The sequence below is a fragment of the Sorex fumeus genome, unplaced genomic scaffold (assembly GCF_029834395.1).
Source record: "Sorex fumeus unplaced genomic scaffold, SorFum_2.1 ptg000047l, whole genome shotgun sequence".
Lineage (NCBI taxonomy): Eukaryota > Metazoa > Chordata > Mammalia > Eulipotyphla > Soricidae > Sorex > Sorex fumeus.
The window spans coordinates 2,487,974-2,509,924 of NW_026606104.1; the positions used below are offsets into that span (position 1 = coordinate 2,487,974).

The following is a 21,951-nucleotide window of genomic DNA, read 5'->3' on the forward strand; positions in this document are numbered from 1 at the left end:
CCGTCCAGAAGGGCCACCACACATTTGCCGGGGGGGGGGGGGTGGAGGAAGCGGCTTCCCCATGGGGGGTCTCGACTGGGGTGACACGTGAATCGGGGCAACAGTGGACCCTGACGCTTTTCTCCCACAAGACAGCAGCGACACCAGCACAAGGAGGCAGTGAGACAAACGTGGGCACGCTTCTCTATGCCCCAGCCCGGGTCCCCCCATTCCTCGCGTCGGGGGCCGCTTCCCCGGACCCTGCATCCCAGAACTCCCCTACAGCTCCCAAGGAACTTGGTTCCTGTCGAGTCCAGCTAGGGACGCGGCCCTAGGGCCTACGCGGGAGGGGAGTCCCTCAGCTGGGCGAGCGTTTCCCACGAACCTCGGGCCAACGTGCGACGGTCTGCGAGTCCAGAGCGCCAGCCACAGATCTCCGGCTCCGGAGGACCCGGAAGCGTGAGGGAAGGAAGCGCCGCTCTGCCCCAGCCTCTCGGTGGTGTTCGGGCCGCTCTTGCTCGCATCTCGTTGGGAAACGGGAGGACTGGCGAGAGGCTGCGGGCTGAGCGGTCAGGCTGGCAGCAGCGGGCGCGCGCGCCTCCCAGCGGGTCTCCGGAGCCTGGAGGCGGGCCGAGGCCGCGCTGGCTCACGTGACCGCCGGGGGCCGGGCCTCGGCCGCGCCGGCCCCCTGGGCGAGCGGCGGCGGGAGGCGGGCACCGGGCTGCGGACGCGCCGGCCAAGCTCTCGGGACGGCGGCGGCCGAGGAAGATGGCGGAGGCGTCGGCGGCCGGGGCGGGCGCGGGGGCCACGGTGGCCGCGCACCGCTTCTTCTGCCACATCTGCAAGGGCGAGGTCAGCCCCAAGCTCCCGGTAAGAGCCTGCGTCGGCCCCCGGCACGGGCCGGAACGGCGACCCCGGGGCGGGATCCGGGCGGGGTCGCACCCCGGGCTGGGCCGGACCCGGGCACCACGGAACCGCTGTGCGCCCTGCGACCCCGCCCGGCTCCCCGGGGTCTTCCGGCCTCGGCTGTCCGCGGTTTCCTCTACGCCGGCTCCCGTGACAGCCCCCCGGTACGCTGCCCCGAAGACCCCACCCCCGACCCCACCCCGGCCGCGCCGAAGAGCGGGTCGTGGAGGCCGCGTCCCGGCGCAGGTGAACCTCTGAGCGCCGCTTCCGTGCGTGTCCTGTGCGGTGCCGGGGACCCGGTGTCCTCCGGTCGTGATGCCACCGCTGCTGGAGCACCGCCTGCGCCACCCGCCGTTCCCCGCAGTGCAGAGCGCCGTGGGCGCCCCGCGCGTGGGGTGGAAGTGGGGTCCCGGCGCGGGCCGGCACGTGGCCCCGCTCGCCTCCCCCGGGACTGGCCTTGCCCTCGTCAGGACCGGCCTGGCACCCGCACCGGTGCCATCCCTGGCCGGTTGCAGCCCGGGAGAAAACCCGAAAAGGCCTCTTGCTGAGGGCTCGGGTCGTAGGACCAGAAACGCAGCCCGGCCAGGCAAGTGCCCAAAGGCTGTTTTTTCCAGCCTTTGTACGGAGAGTTGGACTTTTCCAGACTTGGCATTCCCTTTCTCCCCCAACCCCCCATCCGTTTGCCTGTCTCCAGTGTCAGACTTGCAGTTTCAGTGGCTCGTGCTTTGGGTTTTGCTTTTCGATTTGACTCCGGCTCTGTGTGTGTCTTTTTGCCGCATTTCAGTGCCACCAGAGCCTTGTCGTCGTGGTGTTCCACACCCCCCCCCCCCCCACGCACACACTTTCTCCTTTCCATCCGCAGCGGACATCAGAACCTCGAGGTCTCTCTCCCCACAGAGGCAGTCTGTAACTCAGATTGTATGTGCGATCGCACAGTGACAAGTTAATGTTGACTTTTTTTTTTTTTTTTTTGGCTGGAAGTCACATCTGACTGTGCTCAGGGCTTACTCCGGCACTATGCTGGGGCCACTCCTAGGGGTTCAGGAGACCATAGTTAGGGTTTGACTAGTGCCTTTTTTTCTGTTTTGTTTTCAGTCTGATTCTGTTTTATAGCTGAATTAAAAGCTGCTGCTTTGTATAGTTTTTAAAAATTGGTTGAATTTTTAAAAATTGAATTACTGTGAGATACACAGTTACAAAGTTGTTCATGATTGGGTTTCAGTCATGTAATGTTCCAAGATTTGTGCCTTCATCAGTGTTCGTTTCCCACTACCACTGTCCCATTTCCCTTCTGCTTGCCACCCCCCTCTTTCTTTACCCCACCAAGGCAAGTGCCTTAACTTCTCTCCGCACCATTTCTCCAAACCCAACTTTTATTTGTTTTATGTTTTTGTCCATACCTGGTGGTGCAGAGGGCTCGCTTCTGGCTCTGTGCTTAGAGATCTCTCCTGGTAGATGGATCCTATGGAGGTGCTGGGGTATGGAACCAGGTTAGTGCCTGAATCCCTGTACTATCTCTCCAACCGTGTTGAATACTTAACTTTTCTTTTTTTTTTCCTTTTTGGATCACACCCAGCCATGCACAGGAGTTACTCCTGGCTCTGTACTCAGGAATCACTCCTGGCGGAGCTCAGGGGTGCTGGGTATGAACCTGGGTCGGCTGCGTGCAAGGCAAACGCCCTACCTGCTGTACTATCGCTCAGGCCACACTTAGCTTTTCTATCTGACTTGTTATTCACTATTTGCTTTTAGAGTAAGAAGTCAGTTTAACGTTCCACACTTTTATTTTTTCTTACTACCTCAGAACCTCCCTTCCAAGTGCTCTTGAAGAAGGGTAATTTAGTAAGACTTTTCAGGAGATCTTCTAAGCCTTGCTTTGATGCCTTGAGAAATTATTGATCTTTCTGTCTGATTTACTCTGTCATGCCTGATTTGTAAATTGAGGCCTAACAGAAGTATTTCCTGCATATACATAAGATTCTCTGTTAAAATTCCTGGGGGCTGTTTGGAGGCATAAGTAGTTCTTGCCTTAAGGGACCTGTTTTATTGGAAACACAAGACAAACACGGAAGGAACAACAGTATATAAAGGAAGTGAGGATGGATAGAGTGCAGCTGGTAATGTGGAGAAAGAGAAGACGTCCTATTAGTTGAGTTACAAAGGAATCTTTAAAAATGATACTTTGTGTAAACTTGAGTTTAAAGTAATACTTTGTATCAACTTGAATCCCTATCTCTAAGTACCCAGCATGTATTAGCATGACTTTCTAAACTGGACAAATGTTATGGGAAACCCGTGTGAGCTTGCGGGTGTGTGTGTATCTAGCCTCAGAATGGGCAGCACCCTATCCCTTGTGCTCCCAGACCTGGTTTGTTTTGAATAAGGTTTTCCTTTGTCTACACTGAATTACAGGGACCATCGTGTCACTCCTTCAAATACAGGAGACTGTGACTTGGTTTCATCTTGGCTTTGAGTAAGTGATCTTGATGTTCCTTCCCCCAGCTGGGAGTGGGGGTGGGGTGTGGCTGGGGCGGGTAGGGGACAACGGCCTCCTCTGAACTGACTTAGTTCTTGATATTTGGTGTACCATGAAGTACGCTCAGAACAGAATGGAGGAGCAGGGATGAGAGGTGGGTTGTGGAGCAGAACTGGAGGACAGAGCCACTAGCACTGCTGAGAGCTAGGCTGAGAGGTGGGCCATGCTGTGCTCTAGGGACTAGCTCTGCCATCTCTGCCTTGAACAGTTCCTGAGTCCAGCACTTTTGATTCATTCCAAAGTTTTCATAGATAATAGCAGTATTTACCCCAAGATCAGCCCTGAAATGACTATTAGTTTTTATTTGTTTTTTCCTGTTTTTTTTTTGTTTGTTTTGTTTTTTGACTCTAAAGACCCATGGACCCAGTTTACTTTTGTGTCTAGTAATTTTCTGCACTGGATATGACACGAGGCTATTGGCAGATGGTTTTTGGCATGTTGGTAGTGGTGAAGACTGCCTACCAAAAGCATTAACATCAACATGGTTGCAAAAAACTTGCTTAATATCAGGTTATAATTTTGACACACTTCAGTAACTCTCATTCATTGTATCTTGTCTTTAGTTTTGTTTGTCTGCCTCTCCACCACCCACTTCCTTCTTGCTGGTGGGTGCGTGATTGTAGCTATGACCAGGTCCTCACACTTGTGGACAAGGTGCTGCCCTTGTACTCTGGTGCTTGCAGAAGGTCTTTCGTGGGCCTCACATGGGTTTTTGGGTTGTGGTGTCATCAGGGTTACCTGCCTTTTAGTGGTGCTGTGCACGTGGCTGTGGTGGGGCTAAACTCTAGTGAGCTTCTGGGGTCACACCCGGCATGGGACTGAGTGACTGGGCCTCTGAGTTTGTGGACATGACATGCGAGGTGGATTCTGAGCAGTGGCTCTTCGGTTTTTCCTGCTCCTCTGTCTAGCTCCTGAGACAGTCTGGAGTGTGCTTGATGCCACATCTGCTTTGAAGGAAAGTTATGAAGAAGATGTTCAGAAATGAGAGGAGCTGCAAAGGGATCCCTGGGCTCATCCCCACTGGCGTCCCTCGGGAACAGCATCCCCACACAGAGAGTCCAGAGTAATGCCTGAACTCTGCTGCTCATGACCCAGAGACAAAGGCAAGACAAGGAATGAAGGGATGTCATGAAAGAACATTGAGAATGCAAATATGTTAAGTGACACCATTATGTAGATTTCAAAAATGGATCTGTTCAAGCAGTAAAGAGTTACAGAGGAACTTCTTTGATCGAAAGTATTTTCCTATTTACAATAAAACATTTTTTAAATTTTCTTTTGGGACCACACCCAATGATGCTCATGTTATTACTCCTGGCTCAGCACTCAGGAATCACTCCTGGTTGTGCTCAAGGGACCATATGGGATGCCAGGAATCAAACCCGGATTGGCTACATGCAACGCAGACACCCTACCCACTGTACTATCACTCCAGCCCCTACAGTGGGAATAATTTTTGTGAAGTTCTGGGATTTGAAAGTTAAGGATATTGACTATGTGGGCTGAAACCCTAGGATTTCATGTTCACATGTGGTTGGGTAAAATGGCGTATCTCTTTTGATCTCCAGGTGCTGGCCAAGTAGGTAGTTTAGAATGATTCAAAACACTGCAGAAGCTTCTAGGAGACAGCTGGTGTCTCTGGGTGAGGCATGCAAGTTGCTGCTGCCTAGGGAGGTCGAGAGAGGCCGTGCCTGCCTTCCCTATCCTTTGCCTTCTAAGTCTGGATTGAATAATACATGGAAGGAACTACAGTAGCAGCAACTTAAGACAGATAAGGTACATTATATTTTGAGCGCACTGTTTTGGGGGTTCTTGGGTATTTCTGGGGGTCTGGGTAGTTCAGATAAGCTGAATCTGTCAGAGGAAGAGCTCCTAGCTTTTTCACCTGAGCACTGCCTGGCGGAACTCCAGGTTTCTCTCTCTGTCCCTCTCAGTATCTCTAACTTTTGTTTGATCTAATAACTTGCTATCATTATCAAATACTAATGTTATTTAGTTTGCCTTTTTTTCTGTTTGTTTTTGGCCCACACTAGGTAGTGCTTAGGGTTGGAGCTAGTAGTGTTCAGGGGACCATGTGGTGCTAGGGATGGACCCTGGGCTTCCTGTATGCAGAACAGATGCTCTGCCTCTTAGCCCTTCTAGTTTGTTTCTTTACCTGGATCTTATACCTGTCATTGTCATTTTGCTGTATTTTCAGTGTCCCGTATATGGGAAAACTTGCCTAGCACCCCATACTGAGTTGCAGAAGGGGCTGGGGGTGTGGGACAGCATGAGTCTCACTTGTGCTTGAGACCCTGGGTTCCTTCCCCTGCAACTCCCACCACAGATTCTGGAAAAACAAACAAAACTTTGTGATTCATTTAACTCTTTAAGTTGCTTTTGTGTGTGTGTGGGTTGGGGGGGCAGGGGGGGATACATGGCGATGCTTAGGTGTCACTCCTTCCTGTCTCTGTGCTCAGGAATTATTCCTAGTGGTGTTCTGGGGGACTGTATGGGATATCAGCCATCGAACCCAGGTTGACAGTAATGCAAGGCAAGCTCCTTACCTGCTAGTCCTTAAGTTGCTTTTAAGTTGCATGATTCTTAGAAAGGTCCGAGAGCAGTGTCTAAGTATTGTTACTTGTGTTGTTGAATCAGAGGAAGGAATTAGTGAGTTGAACTGGGTTTGAGAGGTTTTAATAATTAGGTATCTTAATTCTGCTGTTTACCAGAATAAAAGTCTGATTGGTATAATAAAGCTATTTTGCAGTTGCTTATTAAATATTTCTTGAGTAAATATATAATTTAATGAGTTGAGTACATAAGAGTTATATTTAAAAAGTGGATTTACTGTTGATATTTAAAAAAATGTCTTCAGAACATAGGTGCTAACAGCTGATATTTGAATATAGTGTCAGTAAATATATTTTCTACAAGGATCTAGAAAAAGAAATATATGTAAATCTTGGTAGTCCAGTTCTACTCTTAAAAATCTGATGGTAAACATTCGTATTTGTTGGGAAAATCTTTGGGACTTTTTTAATATGAAGGACAGAGAATTAAAAAATCATATAACATTGAACTCACTATGGATGAAATTTCTATTATTTTTGGGGAAAATACCAAATGTATGCTAATGTTTTCCATTTTTAGTTTTTAACTTGGCTTTTTGTGACCTTGACTTGTTATTGAGCGGACTTGAGCTGAAAGTATCTTTCTGCAAGAGTAGAGAAGGTAAGGATTGCTTTCTGTTCTCATGTCACATTAGAAGGGGTCTAAGAATGAAGAATCCATGGATACTGCTACTTTTCCATCTCCCAGAGCCTAAGAAATGAGTTGACAAGGAGCTGGAGTAGAGGAGGAGGCAGTTTTGCTTCCCAAGAGGACATTTGGTAGTGACTGGTGACATTTTTGCTTGTTGCAGCTTGGGGAGGAAGATAATTGTCCTGGCCCCCAGTGGATAGTGTCTGGGGATGCTGCGGAACAGACCAGCATGCACGGGGCAAAGAATTTTGGAGCCCCAAATGTTATAGTGCCTTGGCTGAGCTGTGATGGAGAGGAATAGAGGGCAAATCATCGTCTTTTAGTATCAGTGGTGCTGAAAAACTTCTTCTGGAATAACTTTGATTTCTAATTTTGTGATCCAGATGAGAATTTTCAGTACGGTAATAGAGATGATAGAATTTTAGCGAAGTTCTGGGGTTTGTTAGGGTAGTGGTGAATGACTGTGGTTCCAGTGTTGCAGTATCTGTTGGGTCACTTTCTCTTCTTGCAGTCACTGAGACCGGAGGAATTGGAGAACTCCTCTCAAGTTTCACATGTAGGTCAACTTCTCAGGAAAGTATCCACATTTTTGTTAGTTGAGAATTAACTGAGGTAGCAACACTGCATGTGCCTGGTCACACAGCTGGGAATTCCAGTTTGAAAACAAAGCAGAAAGCAGGCAGCAAGCTTAAACTTCAAATTTTTCTATAGCTTATCAAGATTTACTTTCAGTATTTCTTTTATGCTTCTTAAAAGTTTTATAAGCTCAAGAGGTTGTATGCTTTTTTTGGTTTTGTTTGGGGGACACAGCCATTGATGTTCAGGGGCTATTCCTGGCACATCCTCATATAGTGTGCGGATGCTTCAAGTGGTGGCTGAGGAATTCGGTGGTGCTGGGGACTGCCTAGGTATCTGCATGCAGAGTCTGTTCTTAGTCCCATGCGATTTCTCCCTGGCCCACCAAACTTTGTTTCTTGGTGAAGTGGGCGAGTCAAAGCTATCATTCCTTATTCTGCTACTCATTCTTCGTCCTGAGCCTGGAGCTGAGATATCAGACCCTCCAGGTTTCCTGAAGTATATCCCATTTCAAAGTGATACAGAGGTTCGTCTATTGGAGGTATTCAGAGAAATGGGGCTATGTGATTTTTTAACTGTAAGCTGACTATGGATGAATTTAGTTTATTTTAGAGAGGAATGAGTTTACTTTACTTATTTTAGAGAGACAGGTAAAGTCCGCATCTCTCAAATAACAGTTCAAATTCTTAGCGTTTCACACAGTGAAGTTCAGAGCAGCTTCTGGAATTTTGTTTCGTTTTGTTTTGTTTAATTTTGTTTTTTTGGGCCAAACCCATCAGTGCTCAGGGCTTACACTTGGCTCTGTGCTCCAGGATCTACTACTGGTGGGGCTTGCCTGGGACCCTGTAGACTGCTAGGGATGTGTTGCTGTGGCCAAAGCTGCATACTAGGCAAGTGCTTTAATCTTTGTACTGTCTCTCCGGCCCTTCATATTTAGAATTTGTATTCTCAAAAGAAGCTTCTTGGTTACTTTCCCCTTTTCCCCCTTTCTCTGGTCAAACTTGCTGGTGGTCTATAGAGACTTTGCTCTTCCAGCTTGTAGTTCTCAGCCCTCACAGTTTGCTTTTTGGGTCACACCCAGCGATGCTCGGAGGTTACTCCTTGCTCAGCACTCTGAATTATTCCTGGCAGTGCTTGGGGGACCATATGGGATGCCGGGGATCAAACTCAGGTCAACCACATATAAGGCAAACACCTTCCCTGCTGGACTGTTGCTCCAGCCCCATAAGTATTTTGAAATGCTTCCTTTAATGAAATGATATTTAAAGGTAAATTAGCTTTGTTACACACTTTAAAAAATAAAATAATTTTTAGAGGTAAGGTAAAGAACAAGTAAAGAAAACAATTCATGCCAAAGCAACACAATTTTCAGTCTGCAAATAATTGTTCAGAACAGGAAAAAGGTGTGTATATGTGCACATACACTAATTTATGTTAGTAGATACTGACACCATCACTGACCAAACAGCTACCCAAGTGACTTCTTTTGTGGAGATGGAGGACATACTTGACTCTGTGTGGGGGACCATGCACTGGCCAGGATTGAACTCCAGTCCCATGAGCCAGTTCCCTGACTCCCAGCAGACTACTTTATTTTTATTTACTTTGACTTTTTGGGTGACAACTGGTGATGTTCAGGGATTACTTCTGGCTCTCACTTAGGAATTACTCCTGGTGGTGCTTGGGTGACCATGTGAGATGCTGGGAATTAAACCTGGGTCAGCTGTGTATAATGCAAAGCCCTCCCTGCTGTACTATCACTCTGGCCCTCAAGCAGACCACTTTAAAGGTATTTGCAGGGATGGAGATACTGCTCAGAGGCTGAGTGTATGCTTTGTGGGAGGCCAAGTTAGGTCCCTAGAACTGCATGTTCTCCTCGCACTGCCAGGAGCAGCCCCTGAGTATAGATCTGGTATCCCCAGAACACCTCTGTGCATGGCACATAAAACAAAACAAAACAAGATACTTGCAACTTTAATACCATGAATGGCAAGGCACTGGGATAGTGACTAGTTCTCCTTAAAGGTACAAATAAGCCCAGTTTTCTTCTTCACTTTTCCATTAGTTGCTTTCTGGACATTCGGTGCATATTAGAATTCAGAAAACCTTGATTTTCACGTGTAGAATTTTGTTAGGTCTTAGGCTTTGGTAATTACAATTTCACTGTCTAATTTACTTACATGCTTATACGAAATTTGAGATAACAGCTAAGTTTTGTTCTGGACTTTCGTTTATTCCTTCCCCTTTCTCCCTCCCTTTACTTTTTTTTTTTTTTTCGCTGCTGGATGTTGAAGGCCTGCTTAGGCCTGACTGCTGCTGCTGCACGAGTTGGCCATGGTTGTTCTCTGGGTGCAGGCCGGGCTGCAGTGCCTGCTCACCTTCCCACACATGGATCTCTCTCGGGTGGGATGTGTGAATTTGGTGCTGGTGCGCTCTCCTGCGCACATGTCAGGCTTCAGTGCTTGCCCACCTGCACACACACTGTGCGGGGGAGAGAAGGTCATCTCATTCTAGGATGGGTGTATGAGTTCAGTGGTGGTACTTGAACATTTTGTAGTTGTGCTCTCTGGTGTTTGCATGCACACACACATGGTGAGGGAGAGGGTCAGGTGCAGAATGATCTTTCTTATATGTGGGAAGTTTTTAAAACTTTTTTCTTTTTTAACTTTTTGGGCCATACTTGGTGATCCTCAGGGATTACTCCTATTCCTGGCTCTGCACTCAGGAATTACTGCTGGCAGTGCTCAGGGGACCATAGAACCTGGGTCTGCTCAGTGCAAGGCAAGTGCCCTACCTGCTATACTGTCATTTTGCCCCCATTCAACTTGTGTTTCTTCCTTTTATTTGCTTTTGGGGTCACACCTGGCGATGCTCAGGGGTTGCTCCTAGCTCTACAGTTAAGAATCACTCCTGGTGATGCTTGAGGAACCTATGAGATGCTAAGGATCAAACCTGGGTTGGCTGCATGCAAAGTCAGCACCTTACCCACTGTACTATTTTTGGCCCCTCCCTGTGTTTCCTAATCACAGTGACAGCCCACACTGTTCCTCAATATCTATAATGCACCTGAAGATGATTGTACCATCTTCATTGAGAATATTGTCAAGTTTCCCCCACCATATTTTTTGGGAGAGGGGCACACCTGGCAGTGCTTTGTGCTTACACCTGTCTGTGCTCAGGATCATTTCTTGAGGGCTCAAGACCCTTTTGGGAACTGAGGATTGATCATAGGTTGACTGGGCAAGGCAAAGGTTGTACTGTTTCTCTGACACCAGATTTTCTTCCACATACACCCCCCCCATTTTTTTTTCATTATTTTCTCCTCTTATTCAGTGTGTTGTCCTTCATCTAGTGTTCCGCTAATCCTATTCAGGATGACTCGAGTGAACAGCTTGTAGATGACAGACAGTAGGCAGATTGGGTGATACTTGCCAATGTCATGGATGTCTCCCTTCTTGTATAGTAGTACAGTCCTGCTGGTTTTCCATTGGGAGGGAACCTTGCATTCAGACAGGTAGCGTGTGAAGAGCCGAGCCAGTGTATTGATGCATACTGACGGTAGGTTCTTCAGGTGTTCAGGTCTGACCTTGTCTGGGCCAGGTGCTCTTTGTTTGTTTCTTTTTTTTTTTTAATTTTTATTAGTGAGACACCATGAGGTACAGTTGTAGACTTACAAATTTTCATGCTTGGGTTTCAGTTATACAATGATCAAATACCCATCCCTCCACCAGTGCTCGCTCTTTGTTTCTTTACTGACGAAATGGTGTATCAGATTTCGGAACGGAGAACGTTGGGAACGACATATCCATCCTGCAGAATTTGGTATGTGGTCAAGTGGACGTGGCTATTAAAGAGTTCTGAGTAGAAGTCATGAATAATCTTCTCCATTGCCCTTCTGGAAGATGTGATAGATCCATTGGGACATCGGCGGGAAGTCGGAGGGCGAGCAAACCGGGTTCTGAAAAGGATTCAGCACCATCGACCATATCCACATGATAACCAAGCTCATTGAGGTTTCTCGGGAGTTCAAGATGCTGCTCTGTCTAATGTTCATTGATTTAAAGAAGGCCTTTGATTCTGTTGAGATAGAAGCGGTCATTGAAGCCCTAGCCAATCAGGGCGTTCAAACTCAATACATCAGGATCCTCCGTGAGCTGTATTATGGATTTACTACCAGGATCTCACCATTCTACAAAGAAGTAATCATCCATGTCAAGAGAGGGGTTCAGCAGGGTGATACTGTTTCGCCAAAACTCTTTAGTGCCACCCTCGAGAATGTCATGCAATGACTGGAATGGGAAGGAATGGGAGTGATGATAGATGGTCGCAACTACACCACCTCCGCTTTACTGATGACATCGTTCTAATAACACCAAACATCAGCCAAGTGGCACAAATGCTGACCGACTTAGACCATGAATGTGGAAAGGTCGGATTACAGCTGAATCTCACAAAGACAATGTTCATGAGAAACAGTCTTGTTCCTGACATTCCATTTGCTCTCAACGGAATGACCATCTCCAAATGCAATAGTTATGTGTACCTAGGTCGAGAAGTCAACATGACGAATGACCTGGCACCTGAGTTGCGCAGGAGGAAGAGAGCGGCTTGGAACGCCTTCAAGAGCATCGAAGAAATAGCTAAGAGGACGAAGAATCTCCAGTTCTGATCACATCTCTTCAATTCCACTGTTCTTTCTGCATTAACATATGCCTCAGAGACTTGGGCCCTACACAAACAGGATGAGAACCCTATTCGGGTCTCTCAAAGAGGAATTGATTGAGCTATGCTTGGAGTATCACGCTTCACTCAAATGAGAGAAAGAATCTGGAGTTCCAACCTCCATCAACCCTCAATAATCAGGGATGCTGTCTCGTTTGCCAAGGCATCGAAAATCAGATGGGCTGGACACATAATGAGATTTAGATAGGACCGCTGGACTAGAGCCATTACTGACTGGATTCCACGGGACATCAAAAGATTGCATGGCCGCCCACCTACGAGATGGTCAGACTTCTTCGTCAAGACCCTGAATGATCGGTTTGAGGCTCTTCATTTTCCTAGAATGAGCAGATGCCATTGGGCTACGCTAGCACGCAACAGGGATGAATGGATACGTTACTGGTGCCCACTCGAGCAAATCAATGAGTAACGGGATATCAAGTGATCAAGTGATTCAGTGTTTTTGTGTAGACCTCACATGTAAGAGTCAGTCTTTGCCCTTTAGACTTGTTTTAATTGTCCTTTAGCAATTAAAGGACAATTAAATTAAAGGACAATTTAGTTCTTCCTGTATGCCTTTAAGTTTTTCATTTCCTTACCACCTAATTATTGTTCTTTCCATTTTCTTTAGTGTTTAGTATAGTGCTTGCTATGCATTATTCATTCAATAAGTATTCATTGAACGAAAATAGTAACTCTTAGGCATTTTCTTCTCACTACTTTCTCCTTTTGTAAGTATTGGAAATCATGGTCCCAGTGTTCATAAAAATAGGACAACCTATAGGACAAATATATAGACTAATGAGGGATCAGAGTGATAGTATAGTAGGTAGAGTTCTTGCCTTGCATGTGACTTACCTGAACTTGGTCCCTGCCACCGTATATTGTCCCCTGAGCTCACCAGGAGTGATCCCTGAACTCAGAGTCAAGAGTAAGCCCTGAGCACAGCCAGGTATGCCTCAAACCAAAACCAAAACCAGCCCCTGTAGATTTAAGAATAAAAGGTTGGCTTAAAGAAATTGATGACACAAGGCAATATTCTGTTGAACTACTTTTTCATTAGTTGAATCTCTGGGTTTTTTTTTTTTTTTTGGCTTTTTGGGTCACACTGGCGATGCTCAGGGGTTACTCCTGGGTTACTCCTGGCTCTGCACCCAGGTGCTCAAGAGACCGTAAGGTATGCCGGGGATTGAACCTGGGTTGTCCAAGTGAAAGATAAGTTCCCTACCTTCTATGCTATCGCTCCAGCCCTTGACTGTTTAATTTTTATTATAAGTTTTATTTTTCACCTAATTATCTGTATGTGCCTTAATTTTAAAAATTTTCCTTTCCCCTTCTCTTTCCTTTGTTGTTCCTGTTGTAATGACTAGTGTGTCACACACACACTTGACTGTGGTGTTCACCTTTTCAGTTAAGAGTTGCTTGGAGGAGCATTTTTATTTGTGGCACTCAGCATACTTGACAGGTATCCTTAAGAACAGAGCTGATGGGGTTGTTCCCATATAGTCAGTGGCACGGTGCCAGGGTTCTAACTTGAGGCCTTACCACCTCAAGTTTGCTCTGCAGGTGCTCTGTGTTAAGCTATCCCTTGTCACTCTAGATTTGTTATTGTTGTTGTTATTACTTGTTTTGGGGTCACACCTGGAGGTCCTCAGGTCCTGGCTTTACACTCAGGGATTACTCCTGGTCGTGCTCGGGGGACCATAAGGATGCCAGGGATTGAACCCAGGTCAACCGTGTGCAAGGCAAATGCCCCACCCGCTGTACTATTGCTCCAGTCCCCTATTATTATTTTGATGTAAGGTTGTTTTAAAGAATTTTAACTTAATGAACTGTGTGTCGGGGGTGGGGGGGTGGGGGTGGGAGGGAACTTAGTATGAAAACTATAATGGTGCTTAATGTGCTTTTTGTTTAATAACATGTAAGAGGCAAATTAGTTTTTCTTGATCTTAATTTGTGTGTTTTTAGATTAAATAGTTGTTGAAAGGGGGTCAGAGAGATAGTCTAGTGAGTAAGTCCCTCGCCTTGTATGCAGCCAACCCTAACTTCAATTTCTGGCAGCACATAGAGTCGATTGCCCAGCATGACCAGGGGTCAGTTCTGTGCACAGAGCCGGGAATAACCCCTGAGCATAGCTGGCTCAGCTTCCTTTTAGAAAAAATAGTTGAGCGTGAGAATCATAAGTGTTTAATTTCCTAAATTTTACAACGTTTTACTGATTGCAAAACCAAATAATTATAGTTTATTATTTTGTGCCAAATGTAGGTGCCTCAGGGGAGACTTGTTTTAAATATTCACTAGGGCTGAGGATGTGGCTTATTGTAGAGTGCCTGCCTTGCATATGTGAGGCTATGGGTTCAGGCCTTGGCATAATAAAAACAATAACAATAAAAAATAACTTGATAGGTAGTGTACTAAATTTATTTCCCTTCCGTTTTTATTGGTGAGTGCCTAAAGCCCTGGATGTCTCTTTGCCCTTCTCCACCAATGTATTTTTTTTATTTGGTGAAAAGGGGCCACACCTAGTTATGTTCAGGGGTTACTCCTGGCTGGAATCAGTCCTGGTGGAGCTTGTGTGTCCATATGGGATGCTGAGATTGAATCCAGGTCAGCCCTGTGCAAGTCTTACCCGCTGTACTCCCTCTCCAGTCCAGTGGTTTTAAAGAACATAAACTTTGTACATGATCTCACTGAATTTTAATCCTAGTGGTATGCATGTTTTTCCAAGCATGCTTCTCTTGCTGTAGACTAGACTGTAGGGCTTAGGATGTATTTGCTGAGTGAATAATGTTGTCAGTTTATACAAGATGATTCTATCTGCTAGTAGGACTTTTTTAAGTAGAGGATTTTTCAGGTTGAATATAACAATTAATTTTTTCCTTTGAACAGTGATGGAACGTATCAGAGTTAAAACTTTTCAGATCATTTATCATTTTATATCTGTGCCTCTGTGTTCTTTCTGTATGTGTGTCGGGGTGTATACCCAGTGGTCCTCAGGTCTTCCTCCTTGCTCTGCTCTCAGGGATCACTCCTGGCATGCTTGAGGGACCGCATGAGGTGCCAGGGATTGAACGTGGGTCAACTGCGTGCAAGGCAAGCAGCTTACCTGCCACACTGTCTCTCTGGCCCTTGTTGCTGGCAGTCTCTTTTACTGCCCTTGCTGTGCACAAGCAAATAACACTGTAAACCTGTTCTGACTGTATCAAGTTATATGATATTAATTTTTTCTAATAATTTTTGTTTATTTTTTTTTCCTTAGAAAATTTTTTACCCATCTGATCAGGCTTGTATCAAATTGTGCTTTGTCCTGTGACCTGACTTTTTGCCCTGTTGCACAATAAGCTAAAGAAGGTTAGTAGATTAGGCACTCCTGTTTGTACTTCCTGATAATGTTAGAGTTCAGACATAGGGAATGGAGGAAAAAAGATGATGAAGGTTGTGGCTATTACTGCTGAGTGAGTGCGCCCATCAATCATGGCAGCTTTATTGGCCTAGACCTGAATCTTTGCAGTGTTGAAGTCATGTAGATATGACTCATACTGAAAATGGAGTGTATTGTAAACTGGTTTTCTTTCTGATGAATAGGCAGGGGGACAATCACTTCAGCTTTCTTGAATTCAGGTAACTAATTTCATAATTTTTGGCCAGTGCTCTGGATGTAGCTTAGTGGTAGAGCACTTGCCTTGTATGTGTCAGTCCCTGGAGTTCAGTCCTTATTCTTTCTTTTGGGGAACCAAATTGTGCTCAAGGAGATGGTTCTGGATCTCTGTTCAGGAGTGATCCCTAATTCTGTGGAGACCATATGGGGTTCTGGGGACTTGAGCCTGTATTGGTGCATGCAAAGCAAGTGCCCTGTCTCTGGCTCCTTCATTCCTTATTCTTTTTTAAAATGCTTGGGCTGGAAATGTTTCTTTCTTTTTTTTTTTTTTTAAATGAGTTGCTGGCTACATTAATGAGCCATGACAGCACTGTTGTTTTCCTGAAGAATTGTGCTCTGGTTTTGCAGATGGAAAGGAGAGCTTCCAGCCCTCTTGGAGTGAGATAATCAGCCTCCTTGGAGCCAGCGTCCTTGTGTCTGGCTTTTGGTCTTCCCAATTGTGCTGCAGGTTTTTAGAAATGTCTTTCTGCCTACCACACCACCAAACTCATTTCAGAACCTTTAGTTGCGATTTAGTCCTACTCCATAGCCATACCTTGGGACTTGTGGTCAACTTGAACAAACTTCTGAAATCTCAGGCTCTGCTAGATTGTGATCAGGCCGCATTTTACTTTTCTAGCACTTTGAGTTCTCTGCTTCCACTTGAACAAATACCCAAACTTTGCAACTCTGTGCTTTTTTCCCCTTCTCTTCTTCTTTTTCTGGTCCACACTTATTATGCTGAGCATCTGAAGGAGGAATGTGGTGCCAGAGATGAAATCCAGGGCGTCTGTATGCCCACTAGTGCTCTAGTTGTTTGAACTCTACCTGGCACCCCTTTTCCTTCTTATTAAAGCTGAAACAGACTTTTTAGGGTTAAAGAAGAAAATTGACCAGAGATTTGTGGTTGCTCTGAGTAGACCAAGAGTTTTGCAAACTCCTTTGTATTGTCAAGAACCCCAGATGCTGGGTCCAACCTCCTTCATGTCTTGGATCCCTGAGCCTGGCTCACAGAGCACCCAGTTCCTCTCATCATTCAGTATCTTGGCTCTGAGGATGTTTCCTTGTGTTCTCTGCCGAGGTTTGTGGTCAGGAGTGTGCATGTGTGCCTGTAACCATGTGGAGCCACCTCTTCGTCCCTGAACTTGCATCTGGGTGAGCACTGGGCCATGGTTTCTGCTCAGCAGAGAAGGCACATGCCCTTCCTCCCTTGGATACTGACTCCTCAGTGGGCCTGGCCATAGTTCTTTCTTTGCTGCTACCTCTGTGATGGGGAGAGGGTGGGGGTGTTCACTCCAGCTGTGCATGGGGGTGGTTCCTGGCTCATTGCTTGGGGCCCACTTCTGGTGCTGTGAAGTCACACCCAGCCTCCTGCATGCAGAGCCCCCACCTCACCCATGGAGTTTCTGCTCTTCCCACTGGTTTCTGGATGGCACACTCAGCCCTTCCTTGTATCACATGCATGTGTTTTGGTTCCTGGCTGTGAGGTGTGTAGCTAGTGGTCTTGAGTTCATTTACTCTATAAGTACTGGTTGGACACATCAGTCTTAAGCATGTAGCAGAGAATAAGACTGATGTGATCCTGGTATAAGGACACTTAGAACTGATTGAGTGGCACATTAGAAAAGGGCACTAAGATAAATGATCCCAAATTCTTATATTCTTTAAAGGAATGAAGAGGGATTTGTGGACATAAATATTAAGAGAAAATCACTTTATATTGGTGATGAGTGTTGGATCTTTGGATCTGATATTTAAAATTTTTTGTTTGTTTTGTTTTGTTTTGTTTTTGGGTCACACCTGGCGATGCTCAGGTGTTACTCCTGACACTACAGTCAGGAATTACTTCTGGTGGTTTTCGAGGGACCACATGGGATGCTAGGGATCAAACCCTGGCTGGCAAAGTGCAAGGCAAGTGCCCTACCTGCTTTACTCTCTCTCTGGCCCTGTGGTCTGATGTTTAAATGGAGGCCTACCTGATGAGTGTCCTAACTGTATGAACAGTTACAGGAGGGGACAGGGTTGTGAAAGTTTCAGAGCAGTGTTTCAGGTGTGTAGGAAAACTGAGAGGTAAGAACAAACTTGATGAATGAAGGGAATTAAATTACTTGTGTTGGAGTGTACAAAGGGTTTTGGGAAATAGTTGAAAAATTTTGGGGGGCTAAGGGGACTGGTTTGGGCCATACCTGGAAGTGTTCAGGGTGGTCACTCTTAGTAGTGCTCGGGACCCTGTGTGTGTCAGGGCCAGAGTTGGGATCAGCTGCTTGTAGGGCAGGCACCTTACCCCTGTATTATCTCCCTAGCCCTGGGAAATAGTTAAAAGTTAGTTAAAAATAGTTAAAACTGAAGAATGATATGATTCATTTTATATTTTACAAAAGATTAATTTGGGGGATGGGGAGATAGGTTGAGTGGTAGATGATGTGTGAGTTTGATACCTGGGACTCTCTGACCCCATTTAAAAATAAAAAAATAAAAAAGCCCAGTCTGACTGACTTTAGTATGCAGAAAGATCAGAAAAGGCGTGAAGGGAATGCTTCGAGGAAGTTAGCCAATGCCTGGAGCTAGTACTGGTCTGGGCCAACATGGTGGAGCAGTGGAACCAGTAGATGGGCGAAAGGTGTTGGGTTCATGCCAGCATTTGATGTTCGAATGTGGAAGAGAATGGGAGATGAGGTGCCTGTATGAGCACAGTGATGTTCTGTGTGTGTTTGTTAATGTATTGATAAAACTTAAGGCGAGTAGAAATTTCACATTTCAAAGAGTGTTCTAAGTTTGGAGATAAGCATTTGGGAATTGTTGCAAACAGAATATTTAAAGAAATAGGAATGTGAGAGAGGGAAGAAATGAAGGTTCAGTACAGTGATGGTGGCTGATCAGAGTATTGTGTAAGACAGAGTTCAGTGTCACCTTTTTTGTGTTTTTTGGTTTTGTGCTGTATTTGGTGATGCTCAGGGTTATCCTGGCTCTGCATTCAGGAATCACTCCTGGTGGTGCTCAGGAGCCATATGGGATGCTAGGGATTGAACCTGGGTCAGCCACATGCGAGTCAAGTGCCTTACCCACTGTGCTATTGCTCCAGCCTCAGTGTCAACTTGTTAAATCAATCTCACTTGAATTTGGTTGATGAATTTCTTAGTGTGAGTAAAGGTGGTATTTTACTGCCTGTGTAGATGGGAGGTAAAGGAGTCAAGGGAAGGACTCAGGATCTGTTTTGTCTCCAGATCATTTTATTTCTGGAGTAGTTTGCAGCATGCTCATTATGAGTATATTCTGCCCTTAAATATAGTGAAGAGAAAGACTGGAAGCTTCAGATCCACAGGGTAGAAAATTCTTAGTGGTTCAGAGCTTTCTGTGATCTGGCACATCCTTGTCTGCACTTAGCCCAGCACTCCCCTCCAGCTCTCTTGCACACTATCAGACAACTCCTGCCTTGAGACTTTCAGGCAAACCGACATTTGTTTATGTTGCCAATGTGCATGAATTATAGCAGGTGTTTTATTAAATAAAATATTACTTAAAAGACTATCTTTTTTTATCAAACAAATCTTTCCTGGGTTGTGGGCTGGGGTGCACCTAGCTGTGCTCAGGGCTTACTTATGGCTCTGTGCGTGGGGGCTGTATGGGTGCTGGGGTTTGGACAGAGTCCATGGTTGGCTGCATGAAATGCAGGAGCCTTCCCTGCTGACTGTGTCTTGGACTCCTACCAAACTGTCTTGACACAAAGGATTGGTCTTTCTCTTTTTCTTTACATTATAAAATTTTATTTAAACCTTTTGATTTACAAGTTATTCACAATATAGTTGTTTCAGATATTAAGTATTCCAACACCAGTTCCACCATCAAGGTTCCCTTACCTCCACCAGCGTCCCCAGTTTCCCACCTATTCCCCAAGCCTGCTCCCTTAAGAGACACTAATCACTTTACTCTATGTTGCTTATGACAGCTTATATCTCTTAATGGTCTTACGAAAATTGTTGAGGATTTACTGAGCTGTTACATGCTAGTTGAGACTTCTGTGTTACTGGTTTAACTCATTGAACTTACTGGGCTTCTACGCAGTTTTCCCACTTAATTTTCTTTGCTTCCACTGGGCTTGTCAGTATTGTAATGTTTGGAGATGTTGCACTGCTGTGTGTGTAGCTTTGTACTTCAGGAGCTTTAGAACTGGGACAATCAACCGCTGGCATCTCTCCGAGATCAGTCATGAAGCCAGGCTGTTTATCTGGTGGCAGCAGGCACTGGATGTGGGTGGGTGGAACACTGGGCCTTTGCAGGGAACTCATTCTACCTCCATTCTGCAGAGGCTCCAGAGAGTTGGGACTGGTGCCAACCAAACCTACCTGGAATACCTCAGCTGCCAGCTTCTCTCCCACCTTGGTCTTGTTTTTCATATTACCCCTTTTTGTTTATTTTGAGCAATGCCTGCTTGATTTCCAGAACTCTGTTCCTGGTGGGACAGGGGGTCAAACCCAGACCTTCTGTGTGCAAAGCATGTGCTTCAGCCCTTTGGGCTTACTCTGGTCCCTCTTTCTATCCCTTTGAAGAAAGCATTGGGCTGTTTGAATTACTATTCTGACTGTGTGTGAATCATCAAACAGAGCTTACATATGGTAATCAAATTTCTCAAAGTATAAGGAATAAGAAAATACTTGAAAATGTCTTCCCTAGATTGATTTAAATCTACCAAAACTATCTCCCCCCAACCAACAACAGGACTATCTCTGAAGGGAATACCCTTAACTTATCACTTAATCACTTAATCCCCGTTATTCATCGATTTACTCAAGTGGGTGCCAGTAACGTCTCCATTCATCCCGGTTGCGTGCTAGCGTAGCCCAATGGTATCTGTTCGTTCTAGGAACATGCAGAGCCTCAAACCGATCATTCAGGGTCTTGACGAAGAAGTCTGACCATCTTGTAGGTGGGCGTCTACGTGATCTTTTGATGTCCCGTGGAATCCAATCAGTAATCGCTCTAGTCCAGCAGTTGTCTGTAAACCTCATTATGTGTCCAGCCCATCTGATTTTTGATGTCTTGGTAAATGAGACAGCGTCCCTGATTCTTGAGCGTTGACGAAGATCAGAACTCCGGATTCTATCTCTCATTTGAGTGAATCGTGATATTCCAAGCATAGCTCTTTCGATTCCTCTTTGAGAGACCCGAATAGCGTTCTCATCCTGTTTTCGTAGGGTCCAGGTCTCTGAGGCATATGTTAATGCAGGAAGAACAGTGGAATCAAAGAGATGTGCTCGTAGCTGGAGGTTCTTTGTCCTTTTAGTTATTTCTTCAACGCTCTTGAAGGCATTCCAAGCCGCTCTCTTCCTCCTGCGCAATTCAGGTGCCAGGTCATTTATCATGTTGATTTCTCGACCTAGGTATATGTAACTGTTGCATTCGGCAGTTTCTATCTTTGTTGTCTATGCACCAACATCCAGTTATGGTGAAAGAGAAACTGAGAAGTTCTGCATGGAGCTGGAGAAGTTCTATAAAGAAGATCACACCTTCTACAAGGTCATTGTCGGTGATTTTAATGCCAAGATAGGACCAAGAAGATCAGTCGATGAACTCCACATCGGGACCCATGGCCTGGAATGGAACGAACAGGGTGACAGACTGTCTGAGTTCATCATGTCAACCAAAACCTTCCATGGTAACTCACAGTTCCAAAAGGCTGAATCTAAACGTTGGACATGGGAGTCTCCCGATGGACGGTTCCACAATGAAATAGACCACATCATATTCAATCGGCGGTTTTGCCTAACTGATGTTGCTGTTGTCCCAAAATTCCAAACGGGATCAGACCACCGTCTTCTTTGTGCAAAATTCTACCTCACAGAACGAGGAGAAAAGAATGCAAGGTTTAAGAAGAGGACTCCCAGAACGACCACCAACTGGGAGCTCTTTGGCTCTGTTGCGGCAACATGGGAAGATGCCGTCATTGACAACATTGATGAGGAATACGATCGAATGATTCAGCACCTCCATGATTGTGTGAGGAATGCCAAGAGAGAGATAACCACAAAAAACCGCCTTTCTTCGAACACTCTTGAACTTATTCGCCAACGTGGCTTGGCACATGCCTCAGGCAACCACAAGCGAACATCCGAACTGGCAAAACAGTGCAGAAAAGCCATCAAGGATGACCTCAAAAACAGGAGAGCAGCAGTACTGGTAGATGCGGCAGAAGCTGGGAAAAGCATTCGTAATGCCCGCCTGTCCTTCACCAACTACAAAACCAAGATGACTGCCCTCCGACATCATGATGGATCTATCACATCTTCCAGAAGGGCAATGGAGAAGATTATTCATGACTTCTACTCAGATCTCTTTAATGGCCACGTCCACTTGC

At 45.8% G+C, this 21,951-nt stretch overlaps 1 protein-coding gene across 1 annotated transcript in view; it reads left to right on the forward strand.

The window, feature by feature from the left end:
• The first annotated feature begins 540 nt into the window (after positions 1-540).
• Positions 541-21,951, forward strand: part of RNF115 (ring finger protein 115) — a 60,834-nt gene continuing 39,423 nt past the window's right edge. The window contains exon 1 of the mRNA XM_056123483.1: positions 541-849. Coding sequence (XP_055979458.1) covers positions 748-849 — 102 coding nt within the window. The 5' untranslated portion in view covers positions 541-747. The remainder of the gene's footprint in view (positions 850-21,951) is intronic.